The 14231-nt window shown below is 49.4% G+C and overlaps 1 protein-coding gene across 1 annotated transcript in view; it reads left to right on the forward strand.

Moving 5' to 3' along the window:
• KSR2 (kinase suppressor of ras 2) overlaps positions 1-14231 on the forward strand; it is a 393208-nt gene that overhangs the window by 234242 nt on the left and 144735 nt on the right. Inside the window, exon 5 of the mRNA XM_044244186.1 lies at positions 4870-5054. Within this exon, the coding sequence (XP_044100121.1) occupies positions 4870-5054 (185 nt within the window). The remainder of the gene's footprint in view (positions 1-4869; positions 5055-14231) is intronic.

The raw sequence follows: 14231 nt of genomic DNA on the forward strand, positions 1-14231 counted from the left end.
ATGCTCCAGACACCGTTAATAAGATGCTGAAGTTTATGGCCGGGTGAAGGCATTCGAGTTCAAGGGGACACAACCCCACACGCAAGGAAGCTGGGGGTAAAGAGGCCACGGGAGCTGGCGGCTCTGCTTGACTCAACACCCAGCAAGCTTTTGGAATAGAAAGTGGTGCAAACACTAATCATCAGTTTGGGACCCCTGCAGCGATCTTTGCAAGCAAGGCTCTGAGGGACAGGTGGCAAATGGGCGTTGATCAAAAGCCCTCGGAGTGCAGAGCTGTTTGTTTGCCAGACCAAGGCTGGGGGTGGCCAGGGGCTGGCAAAGGAAATCAGGTATATCTCTGCCCTCAAGGAGCCCAAGGCTGGAATTAACTGAGAAGATGTTGCCAAGCCAGCCTTCCTGACTTGCAGATGGAAACTGGGATACATGCCTTTAGCATTCTCCCAAGACAGAAGATGCCAGGTTCTTTTTGCTTGAGTTGGAGGATGTGGGCTTGGGTGGGAGTCTATAGACCTATAGCTTCTGGTCTTGGCTCTGCAACTATGCGCTGCCTGCTTTGTGTTAGTGGCTGGGATACAGGCCTGTCCCATGTGTGGTGGGCACGAGCCACAGGAGAGCTGGACATTCACTCAGCAACCACATAAGTAAAAGCAGAATTCCAACTGGGATGCATTTTGTGAAGGAAGAGCATATAGTGCAGGGAGGGCATGTAACCTGGATATCTGACTGGGTCTGAGGATTGAAGACTGTGCCTCTATGGAAGTGATGCCTAAAGGAGGTCTCTACTAATAGGATGGGGAACAGTGTTCCTAGCAGAAGGAACAGCATGTGCAAAGGTCCTGAGGTAGATGAGAATACGGAATGGTCCAAAATCAGAAAGATGACCAGAGTGGCTAGAGTCAGAGGGTGACAAAGTGTTGATAATACAAGAAGTTCTCCAGAGAGTGATCCTTGAGGGTCCCTTGAAGCGTTTGAAAGGAAACCTTCAAGAGTTTTTAAGCAGGGAGTGACATGATGCAGTATATGTTTTTTAAAACCTCACCTTGGTGCCTGGATGGAGAATAGATTATAAAGAATCAAAAGTGGGATGGGATTATTCAACCATAAAAAGGAGTGAAGCTGGGGCGCCTGGGTGGCTCAGTGGGTTAAGCCTCTGCCTTTGGCTCAGGTCATGGTCTCAGGGTCCTGGGGTCGAGCCCTGCATTGGGCTCTCTGCTCAGCAAGGAGCCTGCTTCCTCCTCTCTCTCTGCCTGTCTGTCTGCCTACTTGTGATCTCTGTCTGTCAAATAAATAAATAAAATCTTACAAAAAAAAAAGGAATGAAGTTTTGATACATTGTTACCACGTGGATGAACCTCAGAAACTTTAGGGTCAGTGAAAGAAGCCACTGTGGAAGTTCGCATATTATATAATTCCATTTCTATGAAATATTCAGGATAGACAGATCTACAGAGACAGAAGACAGGTTGGTAGTTGCCGGGGGCTGGAGGGAAGGGCACGGAGAGGAATTGCTTAGCGGGTACAGGGTTTTATTTTGGGATGCTGAAATATTTTGGAACTAGCTAGAGATGGTGTTTGTGTAATATCATGAATATATTTCAGGCTACTGAATTTTTCACTTTAGCGTGGCTAATATATATGATGTGAAGTTTACCTCAATATAAATAAAAAGTACAGAAAATAAAAAATGTTAAGAAGCAAAAAAAAAAAAAAAAGAAAAAAGAAAAAAATGGGATTGGGGGTCTGATTCAGGCACAGTGACGGCGGTGACAGCTGAAATGAGGGCAGAAAGTGGCTTGGACCAGAACTGGAAGGCTGGAGATGGAGAGTAATGAAACAATCGTAGAAGTAAGGGTTCTCAGGACCCTTTTAGTGCAGATATAGTGTCTGTAGATTAGGCTTCAGGAAGGTCAGAAGAACTTTGCTAGATTCCAACCCTAGAATGAATAATCCTCTGCTGTACTTGGTGAAACAGCATGCACGGGGCGCCTGGGTGGCTCAGTGGGTTGAGCCTCCACCTTCGCCTCAGGTCATGGTCTCAGGGTCCTGGGATCGAGCCCTGGGATCGGGTTCTCTGCTCAGCAGGGAGCCTGCTTCCCCCTACCCCTCCGCCTGCCTCTCTGCCTACTTGCGATTTCTCTCTGTCAAATAAATAAATAAATAAAATCTTTAAAAAGTCTTTAGAAAAAAAAAAAACAAAACAGAGTGCATTTTCCCTAAGCACAGGTGAATGGCCCCTAAGCTGGGTGTCTTCCCGCCATGGACGTGCAGCCTTGCCTGAGCCCAGCTCTGGGGCTGCCCTCAGCACAGCCCCAGAGCCGAGTCGGGGACCTCTGACTTGCCCACCTGTGTGGACAGCAGCACGGTCCATCCGGGGCTCGTACGGCCTCCAAAGGATGGAGCTGCCTTTGCCGATGCTTTGTGCCCCCTTAGTTGGCTGCTTTCCCCAGAATTGGCCCCGATTCCGGGGAAGACATTTATGTAATAGATTTCTAATATCCTGCGATCATGGAAAGATGTTCTTTTTAATTACACCTGCAGGATATACACAAAATAGGCACTGAATCTTACACAGTCCCAGTCATTTGCGTCTGTTTTCTCCTCTGAGCATGCCGGGTAATGAGGGCAGATGGCAAAGGTGAATCCCTCATGCCCATGAAGGCTTCCTCGGTGGGCAGGAAGTGATGTATGATGTCTGTCACCTACTCTGATCACATAGCCATTCACCCCCAAATTTCTCTTCCTCCCACTCTCTTTTCCTCTGCTCTTTCTATCCTCCGATCCTCTTTTCCTTCTTTACTCTACCTCTCCATCCATCCACCCAACTTCTATCCTTCAACCTTTTCATCCGTCTTTCTATCCATCCTCGGATCTCTCTCTTTATCCATTCATCCGTCTGTCCATCCTTTGTCTATTTTCTCATCCATTCATCCATCCTTCCTCCCTTCTACCTTACCTACCTCCCTTCTTCCCGACCCTTCTTCCCTCCTTCCTTCTTTCCATCCATCCACTCAGCCATCTGTCCATCCTTCCGTCCATCCATCTGTCCATCAAGCTTTTTACCCATGCATCTCTCCAACTCACATTTATTTATATATACCCCTTCTCTGCTTCATCTGTGGTCTTGAGTTTGTAAAGCAAATTGATGGTCCACCGTCACTGAGCTACTGTTAAACTTGTGCAGAGTTGGACTTGGTTCCCCTTATACAAGGGATCTGGCCTTGTCCTTTGATGGCCCAGTGCCTCAAGGCTGCCGTCAGTGTTTTGGAAATAATGATGGTATCTCTTGCCAGAGAGTATGACTGTATCCTATTCATCTGCCAAGGGTAGTGGTGGGTTGAGAGCTGCTGAAGGTTTCAGGTGAAAAACATGGCTCAGCTTCAACTTTTGGCTTCTTCCGGGTTAATTCCATGCTATACAGACACTGAGTTTAACCTGCTCATAGTGACGTTAATAACGGGTCACCCGAACCCTCACTCATTCCCCGGGCCTGTGCCAAGCACGTGATCTCATAGATCTGACACAGGATCCTTCTTACGTGGGTGCTGTTATTTCCCCCATTTTCCGGGTGAGGAAACTGAGGCACAAAGAGATGAGATCACTTTGCTGAGGTCCCAATCAGGACCTGAGCCCTGCCCCGTCCCCAAAGTTGGCGAGTCTAGCTCCAAAATTATCCCGCCTCAGTGTAGATGTCTCTTTGAATCTCCACCACGGGAGACTTGTGGAATGAAATTCCACTCCCTTGTTTCCGTCTCCTCTCCAGCCGTGGGCAGGGAGAGCCAGCTAACGCATGCGGCTCTAATGGGAAGTGCCTTCCTGGGCCTTGCTGCAGACCCCTAGGGATATAATAAGCAGGGCTGCCAGCCGAAGCCCTGGGAGGGAGAGACTCTGCAGGTGCGCTTGGATTCCTTAAAGCTGATGAGCAGCAGGCCTCCTGAAGAGGGTGACTTTTAGGCTGCTTGTGTGGGAGGCCTCCAGTCTTTAATTAAGGCACCTTCCTGGGCTCTCCATCTAGAAGGGAGAAAGTTTGCAAGGAGGGTTCGCTCTGGCCGCAAGGTGGCGCCCAACTCCGGGCCAGACGCTAACGGGGCGGTAGGGGGAGAGGGGGGTGCTGAGTGGTTAATTTGGGATCCTCTTCTAAATCACACTCTCTTAAACTGATCACCCAAGCTCCTCGGGAGGGGGAAAAGTGTTTCCAGAGCAGCTCCAACAGTTCATTCCATTCAGCTGGTGCCAAGCCAGGGGCTGAGAGAGTCAGCAACGAAATCCACGGGGTTCCTGCCCTCAAGGAATTAGAGTGCAGTGGGATTATGTGCCAGTCATGATCCAGACTGGTCATTTGATAGGCTTTTAATGAGCACCTACTGTGTGCCAGGTTCTGTGCTAATTGCCCAGGACAGGGAAATGAACAGTACAGAATCATTGCCCTCAAAGACCCATCATAGTTCACTTGGGAGACAAACACTAAAAGAACAAATTTGGGAAAATAGGGAAGTACAGCCCCAGGGATACACTCAGAATGTTGTAGACAAATTGAAGAGGAACACCCAGTTCAGGCAGGGAGGGAAGGGAGTATCAGGGAAGCCTTCCTGGAGGAGGGGACACCAGAGCGGAGTCAGAGAAGACAGATTAAGCTGGCAGGAAAGGGGAGGCTTTTCTGGGCTGTGGAGATAGCAGGAGCAAAGGGTTGCAGGTGAGAAACAGCACAGAGCCCTGGCTGGAGCTCAGGGAAGGGGGGATGGGGCAGCCCAGTAGGCCAGTTCAGTGTGGGGAGCGGACACTGGTGCCATGTTAATGAGATTGGGTCTGCAGGCTCTCGTTCTGTGTGCACTTATGGATACACTCCCTTTTCTTCTTCTGTCTCTCTTTCAGAGCCAAGAAGAAAAGCAAACCTTTGAACCTCAAGATTCACAGCAGCGTGGGCAGCTGCGAGAATATTCCTTCTCAGCAACGCTCCCCCCTCCTGTCAGAGCGCTCCCTCCGCTCCTTCTTTGTGGGACATGCACCTTTCCTGCCCTCCACCCCTCCTGTCCACACCGAGGCCAACTTCTCTGCAAGTAAGTCACCCGCCGGGGCCACCGCACCTTCTCATGGGCCAGGTGCACGCTCCCTGTTCTCTCTCGAGAAATGCTCATGAAATGCTTTGAACGAGGCTCACGCGTCTCCCACCTGCGCCACTCCCGCCCCTTGGGATGGTTTTGAAGGAAAGGGGCATCATTAGCACGGGGAGGTTGACTGGCTCTTGTCATTGGTCCCGCGTCCCTACGCTTTTTTGCCTGCAGGTGTGTAGGGATGACAGAGGGAAGCAGGCAGGCAGGGCAGGAAAGGCGACATCAGCTTTTTCTCTCTGCTTCTCAGCTGCCCGGTCCTAGGATTTTTCTCGGGCCGCTGTGGATCAGGCATCTATGATTAAATTTTGTAATTCCCACCCCCCTCAACTCAGGTCAACACGTATCACCTTTCATTTCAAAGATGTATGTGGGTTCAAACTGGGCTGAGCGTGGCCTGGGGTGTTTTACATTCTGCTCCCACGAATTTCTGCTGGAGACAAAGTGGTTATTACTTGGAGCGGAAATGGAACTTTCTGGTGATCAAGGGCTGAGGTTTCAGAAGACGTTTCATCTTCTCTGCCCAGAGGCCCGTTTTGCTGAACAGGCACAGATGCGGTCAGAGGGGAGCCCCTGAAAAAAGCCCAACCGGTCCTGCAGCTCAGACACCGGCTCTGATGGACTGGGAATTCAGGAGGGGCGTGCTGTTGGAACGGGATGGAAATAACTCAGGGCCCCAACACTGCCCTGGGGGTGACCATGCCGCTGCTCTGATTAGTGATAAGCAACGTTTACTGAACACCTGGTCATGCCTTTCACCCCCACACACAACCTCGTTCGGTTCTTGCGACAAGCCATTGCACGGATGAGTGAGTCCCATTGTATAGATGAGCAAACAGAGGCTCAGGGACATCAAAGAACTTGACAAACTCACGCAGCTGTTGAGTCCTTGAGCCAGGGTTTGAAGGTGGTTCCCCCTGACTCCGGAATGGGTACGCTTCGCCATCACACATGATTTGAGCTGAGATCTCTCGACTTTCATCAGGGCGCCTTTCTCTGGAGGTAGGGTTCTATTCTGTTATTTACATGAGGCTTTTTGAACTTTTGGGGGGAGGCTGTGGACCCTTGGGGAATTTCGTGAAATCCGTTATTTCTCTCTCTGGGAAAATGCGCACAGAACCTCCAACCCGGTGTCCAGTGTCCAGACCGTTGGGCTCAGAGCTGTCATAGCCCCCCTGGATGGTTGGCCTGGGCGGAACGATGAAGTCGGTCCACACGTGTGCAGTGTGTGTCCCCTGTAGGAGTCTGCTGAGGGCCCAGAACCAGAAGAGACCTGTGTGGATGTCAGTTAGGAGAAATTCCAGAGCCTGGCTGGTCTCAGCATTCCTGACACATAGCAACACCGGAAGGCCAACTTATTAACTTTTATTAATTTCATTAATTAATTTATAAATTTGTCGAGAGAAATCACTATCAGAGAGACCAGAACTCCTCAGTGGGGGTGGGCCTGTGTGGCAGTGTGAGGGTGTCCTGGGAGCCTAGATAAGGACCAGAGGTGCGATGATGTAGCAAATGTGTCATAGCAGCGGGCGAGACAGGATGTCACGGCCCGGGAGGGTGATGCTGGGGACCAGTCCCAGTTCTGTGTCCTTTGGAGCAGTGTGCCTGACCCCGAGCAAGTACAGAGCCCTTCTGAGCCTCAGTTTGTTCATCTGTACAATGGACTCATAGTAGACACCCTCCATAGGTAGTTATGAGGATTAGATCGGCTCCTGTGTGTCAAGTCACCTGCACAAGGCCTGGTGCATAGTAGCTGCTTTATACACGGTGGCTGTCATGGCGATGTTAATCAGCTCCTTTTCCCCGGCAGGTTTGCATCCTCTGACTTTCTGTTTAATTTGAGGGCTGTGAGTGAATGCCTTTAAGTGAAAGGCCCCCCACCCCGCCATGATTCCCCATGGCCCTAAGAGTACTTGGAATTTACCTTGGCAGGAGCCCGGGTGGCTACCTCCAGCAGCCATCTGTCTCTGGGCATCATCATCCCTGGGGACTGGCCCACAGCTCTGCCCTTTAGCTCTGTCCTTTAGCTCTGTCCAGGATAAAAACATCTTCAGCTTGCTTAAAAAACCATCAATGTGCACACTTCGACCCTTTCTCTCCTGCCAGAAAGTTTTATGAGGACTCACGTGGCTCCCAACTTTTCCTGCCTGCCGTGGTCTCCACGGGACAAGAGAGGCTTTTCCTCTTGCCTGTGGCCAGGAACAAAGTCCTTAATGAAATCAGTCCTTAGCGCTAAGAGGCCAGAGAAGCACAGTTTCCTCTTTGGGTATCCTGGTCCTTGGAGGCAGAGAGGTCGCCCTCTGGTCTTCCATAAGGAAGGAAAGTCAACCTTTGGGTCTCAGTAGGAGATCGAGAGTGTCCCCAAATGTTGGCTGGAATCCCATGGACCAGTCCCATTTCCATTGATCTTAACAAATGACAGAAACAGGGGACAGCCCTGAGAATAGGTTCCAGGAAATGAGAAGCTCTCTGTTAGAGTCTCTGTGATGCCACCAGTTGCTTATGTGACCTCTGTCCCTGCCTCGTCACAGTTGAAGCTTGCCACAGACGTAGAGGCAGGCTTTCTAATTCACATTCTATAGATAAAGAAACGGAGACTCAAAAGGGGGAAATGATCTTGCCCACATGGTACATTTTGAATCGGATCCAACTCTAGCCCGCATCCCTGTTCTTTGGTGAAGCAAATTCCTTTCTCTGGGTCTCAGTTTCCCCAACTGCATAATAAAAGACTCCACAAGGGTCCAGTCCGGAGCTTAGGAACTCAGTGATTCTAAGGCTAATCCAGTGAGCTTTACCTGGGCAAATCTTTTGACCACTTGGAGTGCGGGTTTGAGGACTCTGGGCTGGATGGTTGGGAAGACACAGGGGTCAGTCTCTGGTCCCCTCTTGCTTGTAATAGTCCTGTTCTCCCCCTACTCTGAGCTTCGGAAGAGACCTTTCTGCCTGTGGGTCCCAGTGCCAGCCTTTCTCCCTCTAACCCAGCGGAGGGAGCCCCTGATGCTGTGTCCCTGACAGGCAGAGGCTGTCAACCCCTTTGTCACCGTCAGTTCTGGCCCTGACCGTGGCTGATGGGAAGAGTGGTGATCTGCCATCTTGATACCCCTGCTGGGGATGCCTGCTGGGGATGCCTGGGGACAGCATTAGACAGCTCTGGCTGTAGAGTGGTCAAGCTCAGACCCTCAGGGTGCCCAGCCTCCTCCGATGGGCCATGAGAAGGATTTCACCTCCTTGGGCTTACCCTATGTCCCTGGTCTGGAATGATGAGCAGGGCAAAGGAGAGGAGAGTCAGGAGCCCCAGCTTACAGAGGAACCTTCTCGAAGGCTAACCACGGACAAAACACAATTTGTTAAACCCTTCTGTTCCACGTGGAAGGTGGTGGCTCAGGAGGGAATCTACCTCCCAAAGAAGTAGAGAACAATGGACTGAGCTCCCCATGCTCGCTGCATTTATTCTCTGTTTCGCTGGGGCATGCCACGTGGCCCAGGTGGTGTCTGATAGGATGCCCTCTACCCATGGACCAATTTGGGTCCAACCAGCTGTCTGCTAGTGGCTCCGTGTAGGGTATCAGGCGGCCGCTGTATTTCCCAATAAAGAGTCTTCTTCGGAATGAAAAACATACTGTCGAGATGGGAAGGAGTGATGACTCCTTATCATCCATTAGTGGCTGGTGGAGGTGATTTGGGGAATAGAGCAACTGAGCGGTTGCTGACCTATCATTGGGCACTCACGGAACCCCCTGCGTCTGTTTCAACCTGGCAAGCGTGTCGTGAGGGCAAAATGAGGAATGGGTTTAAGTTTCCCAGCGCAGGGGCTGGTGCTTAGAGCACTAAGTCTCAATAAAGAGTAGGTTTGGCAACTCTTCTGCTTGTCCTGTGGGGGGATCGCTTGTAACAATGATTGCAAATGACGATAATAATGGCAATTGGCATTTATTGTGCGTTGACAATGTTGCAGGCACCGTTCATTCAGACAAAGCAATTTACTTGTATTATAGAAGCTTCCCGGTTCTCTGCCAGGTAGTTTCTCTTGTTATCCCCATTTTGCCAATGAAGAAACTGAGGCTGGGAGGGTTTGGGTAGCTGGCCCGAGATCACAAGGGCAGGTGGGAAGTGGAGTTTGCGCTCGTCCTGAATCCCCCGTTCTGTAATGCTGAGGAACGCAGCTGCCACACTGTCTTCGCTGAGACCTCTTTGCTAAAGTAGGGACCTTAACTTGTCCCAGTTTCCTTTCTCACGCTCTGGCCTCATTGGGGGATTGTGTTGTGGGGGTCAGCCTTGCTCCAAGGATGCCTCCTGTTTCTCGGCATGCTGTGCTCAGAAAGCAGCCCCCCACACGGGCTGGAAAATTGTCACCTTGCCAGACTCTGGTGTTGATATGCAGGAGATCCATTGTCCCAGGTGGTAGCTGTGCTGGGGTGGGGTGGGGGGGGCAGCTAGGCAGCTGCAGAGAGCAGCCAGAAGAATAAGTTGCAGACAGCTTCTGCAACTCATTTTTCCTGGACATCTTTGGTAGAAGATGAGGAACGACAGGCTACTTTTTACCACCTGCAGTGTTCTGGGTGTTTTTTTTTTTAATTAGCTGTCTCTGGGGGTCTAGGACTTCAGGGCTGCAGCCAGCAAAGGGAACAGGTGACTGATGATTCCCAGAGGGCCCCTTCTTGGTCCTAATGGCCCCAGCTGGAGTTTTATACAGGTCCCCAGTCTTAGAAAATATTGTCCTTCGTGTGGCGCCTTGAAAGATGACATGCCCTCGCTTGCCTTGTCTCACCGTGTGCTTTCCTCATCTCCTCACCGAGCATTTCCCAGTACTTTTTCTTGGACCCAAGGCAACAAAGAGTTGACCCTCCATTGAGGCCCTGGCCCCATGTGCCTCGAGGCTGAGTCAGAAGGCTGATTTGTTGAGGGAGACAGCAGGTAACAGTAAAGACTAATGAAGCTGAACCATATAGTCCCAAGAAACCAGCCATCGGGATGGGGGTGATTATATAATGGGGTTTAATGAGGCTCGAGGCCAAGGTTCATTACCCCCAGGAAGAGGACGAGGAGGAGTGCGTGTCTTGACAGAAGTTGGCTGTTTGAACCCTGTTCTTGTCTTAGAATTTTGGGATTTTGAGAAGTCTGTGTCTGACCTGACTCAGTGGTGGCAGTTTCAAGGGGGAACCCATAGACGGCACTAGAGTGCCCCCCCGAAGAATGTTTCTTCCCCTAAAATGAGCAGGTAAAAATGCTATTTCTCCTCCTCTTCCCCTGCCCCCTGCCTCCTGGCAGATACAGGAAGCATTCTGGTAGCCTGGCATCTTTGCTGTATTTCAGGAACTCTGATACCAGCAAGCAGGTCCCTAATACATCCTCACGGGCTCCTTGGCAGGCAGGTGCTGGTCAAGGCACTTTTAGGCATTAAAATGTATATACCTAGAAACAAAATCCAAAAAGGTTCATGGTGAACACTAGTCCTTTGTACCATCCCTCTGTCAATCCTGTTTTTATTTTATTTTTTTTTAAGATTTTATTTATTTATTAGAGAGAGAGAGAGAATAAGAAGGGAGAGCAGCAGAGGGAGAGGGAGAAGCAGGCTCTCCACTGAGCAAGGAGCCCAATGCAGGGCTTGATCCCGGGACCCCAGGATCCTGGCCTGAGCCAAGGGCAGATGCTTATCCAGTGGAGTCACCCAGGTGCCCCTCGGTCCTGCTTTTTAACAACTCCTTCTGTGTCTTGTTCTTTTGAAAGTCACTTCCACTGTTAAAGCTTCTCGAAGTGTGTCCTGGGCCAACAGCGTCTGTATCACCGGAAAGCTTGTTAGAAATGCAAACTCTTACTTACCCCCTCGCAGACCTACTGAATCAGAAACTTTGGGGAGGGTGTAACAGTCTGAATTTTCACCAAACCTCCAGGGGATTCTGTGCACTAACATTTGAGAAACACTCGGTTATACAACAACATTTTTTATTTTTTTTTAGTTCCATTTTGAAATAATTTCAAACTTACAGAAAAGTTGCAAGAATACCCCAAAGGATTCCTGTACCCCCCTTTACAGGGATTCATCCATTTTTAACATTTGCTTGAGTTTGCTTCCTCTGTAATCCCCTACCTCATGTTCCGTCTCATTTTTGTGAACCATTTGGGGCTGTGGGTCGTCTATACCCTTACATAACCCCACAGAGGTGCCGGGCTCAGTAACCTTGCCGTTGACTGAAGACTTTCATCGAATCATACTCCTATTTCAGCAATTGTCTCAACAGCATCTTTCGCAACAATTCATTCTCCTGGCATGGGAGGCCATCCCGAATCACATATTGCATTACGTGCTTGCGTCCAGCTTGAAGAGAGCGCCTCAGGCTTTCTTTGTTGCTTGTGACTCTTACGTCTTTGAAGAGTGGGGACCAACTTCTTCACGGAGTGTTCTGGATTTGGATTTGTGTGTGGTTCTCTGTGTTAGACCCAGGCTCGGCGGTTTTCACATGACATCTGCTTCCTCTGGGGCATGTTCTTCTCGGTGGATCCCTCTTTGTGGACACGGTGTTGGCATTTTTTCCAAAGAAGTTAGAGATTGTGACTTTTTTTTTTTTCCTTAAGGTTTTATTTATTTATTTGAGAGAGAGACCGACCACAGCTGGGAGGGGTGAGGGAGAGGGAGGAGGAAAAGTAGACTCCCCGCTGAGCAGGGAGTCTGACACAGGGCTTGATTCCAGGACCCCGAGAACATGACCTGAGCCGAAGGCAGATGCTTAACCCACTGAGCCATCCAGGAGCCCTAAGCTCATGATGTTAGGAGAAATCAGAAATCTCCCAATTTTAAAATGTCAACGCCCAGTGAAAAATCTTTTAACCCTGTTTGAGATGCTATTAAAAAAGTCCCATAGGTTGGTGAATTATGTTTGGTCTTGGGGCTCCCAATTTTTAACTTCTGTTCTAAAATCATAGAGATCAGAACTGATAGGGGATTCAGAAGTCACTGAGTCCAAGCTCTTATTTTACAGAAGGAGAAACTGAGGCCAGAAAGTAGAAGGAACTTGCCCAGGGTTTCAGAGCTGGGGTTTGAACCTGGATCTCCTGATGCCCAACTAGTAGTTTTCTCCCTCATGCCCAGATAATTCCAAAATTATAGGCTCTGCAGCTACTGAATGTGCTCCAGAGGAAGGAAACTGGGACTTTCTTTAAAGGTGATACCTTGGGGCACCTGGGTGGCTCAGTGGGTTAAGCCTCTGCCTTCAGCTCAGGTCATGATCTGAGGGTCCTGGGATCAAGCCCCGCATTGAGCTCTCTGCTCAGCGGGGAGCCTGTCCCCCCCACCCCACCTGCCTGCTACTCTGCCTACTTGTGATCTCTGTCTGTCAAATAAATAAATAAAATCTTAAAAAAAAAAAAAGGTGGCACCTTTTGTGTGTGTATGGATGGCAGTTAATGTGTGTGTGTGTGTGTGTGTTGCACACATGTGATTATGAATGTTCTAGGTGAGACAACTTCTGGGTTATCATCAGCCCTTTCTTCTCTGTAATTTTGCAGTTCTTTCCCTAGCACAAACTGCTTGGGCTCAGCATGCACTAGACAACCTCAGACCTTTTTGTTGTGATTGCTCCCACCAGGAATTGTGGCAGCAAAAATTGATCAGTACGTGGTTGGCATTAGCAGTCAGGGGGTCCTTTGTATCTTTTGGAGTGAGTCCTGGTCCTCAGTCAGGTACACATTGTTGGCCTGGGCAGCCCCATTGCCCGTCATCAGGACGTATGTCTGACTGTACCTTTGTCCCAGTAACATCCCCCCCACAACCCCTGCTGAGTACTTCAACCGATTTCATAGCAACAAGAGAAGAAGTAGCGAGTAATGTTGCTGTAGAACTATGCGGTGTGCAAGTGCCATTCCTATTCCTTGCCCGGACCCCTGCACCCCGATTCTGTAGATGAAGAAGCGGATATTCCAAGAGGAGAAATCCGCACATGGCTTCAGGTTCCATAACACATCAGCGACTAGAAGAGACTAGTTGAGCTGAGACTAGAAGGTCTCAGCTTGGTACCCTTGGTACTAGAAGGTCTCCCCATGGTACCCTCAGACTCCAGATTGCATGTGCTCTCTGTACATAATTTGGCCTGCTTTTCCGTGAGACAAAACATCGGGGTCTGGTGTGCTTGTTTTAATCAAATTTGTTTCCATCCCCAATAAAACTAATTCATCTCTGGTGGTCCCCTCCTGTACATCTATCCAACTGACCAAGTCTGTATTTTATCCAATGTGATTTGTGGCCCTACCTTTCCACGATGCCCCATTTCCAAGTCTTGTCTGGCTGACCTTCTAAATCATGGCTGACAGACTTTCTGTAAAGGCCCAGGTAGGAAATACTTTCAGATCTGCAGGCCGTAGGATCTCAAAGACAACTACTCAGTTTTGCCCTGAAGCAAGAAACAGCCATAGATCGTCTTCCAATAAAGTGGATGTGTTCCAATAAAACTTTATTTACAAAACCTGGCAAGGGGCCAGATTTGCCTCATGGGTTATAGATTTTGAGTTCTGTTCTTCCAGTTTTTTCCATCTCCTCCTCTATCACCACACCCTGGTCCAGACTACTCAGTAGTCTCCAAGTGGATCTTTCCATATCCAGTCCATCAAAGTGATCAGGCCCCCAAACCCAGGTTAAGATTATACCATGATCTTAAATGAACTGCATTCTCTTCTGTTTTGCACTTGTAGGTGACTGGACACCCTGTCATTGCTGTCCCTTTGTCTCAATCACCACTTCCTTGAGAAAGCATTTCCTAACTTCCCAAGTTATGTCAGTTACATCTTCTCTCGCCTCTTGCACTTTCCTTCTGAAACATTTATCACAATCCACAGCCATCTATTTCTTTAATGTCCTGTTCCCCCAGTATCACTTCCACAAGAGCTGTGACCACATTGCTCTCGCTTGTAACTGTCTTGTAACTGTCTCACTTGTAATGCTCCATTGTGCCGTGCATGGAGCTGGCCCACATAAATATTTTTGAATGGACATTTTTGAGCATTTGCTGGACAGCCAGTGCTGGGAGTCTTCAGCTGCTCAGGTTCTAGAGGACAAAGGAGAAAGGACTCTGTCATCCTCCAGAACTATAAAGCTGACTAAATTTGGCATCATCGAGGCAGGAATTGAAGTCTTTG

This window comes from Neovison vison, chromosome 3 (genome assembly GCF_020171115.1).
Source record: "Neovison vison isolate M4711 chromosome 3, ASM_NN_V1, whole genome shotgun sequence".
Lineage (NCBI taxonomy): Eukaryota > Metazoa > Chordata > Mammalia > Carnivora > Mustelidae > Neogale > Neogale vison.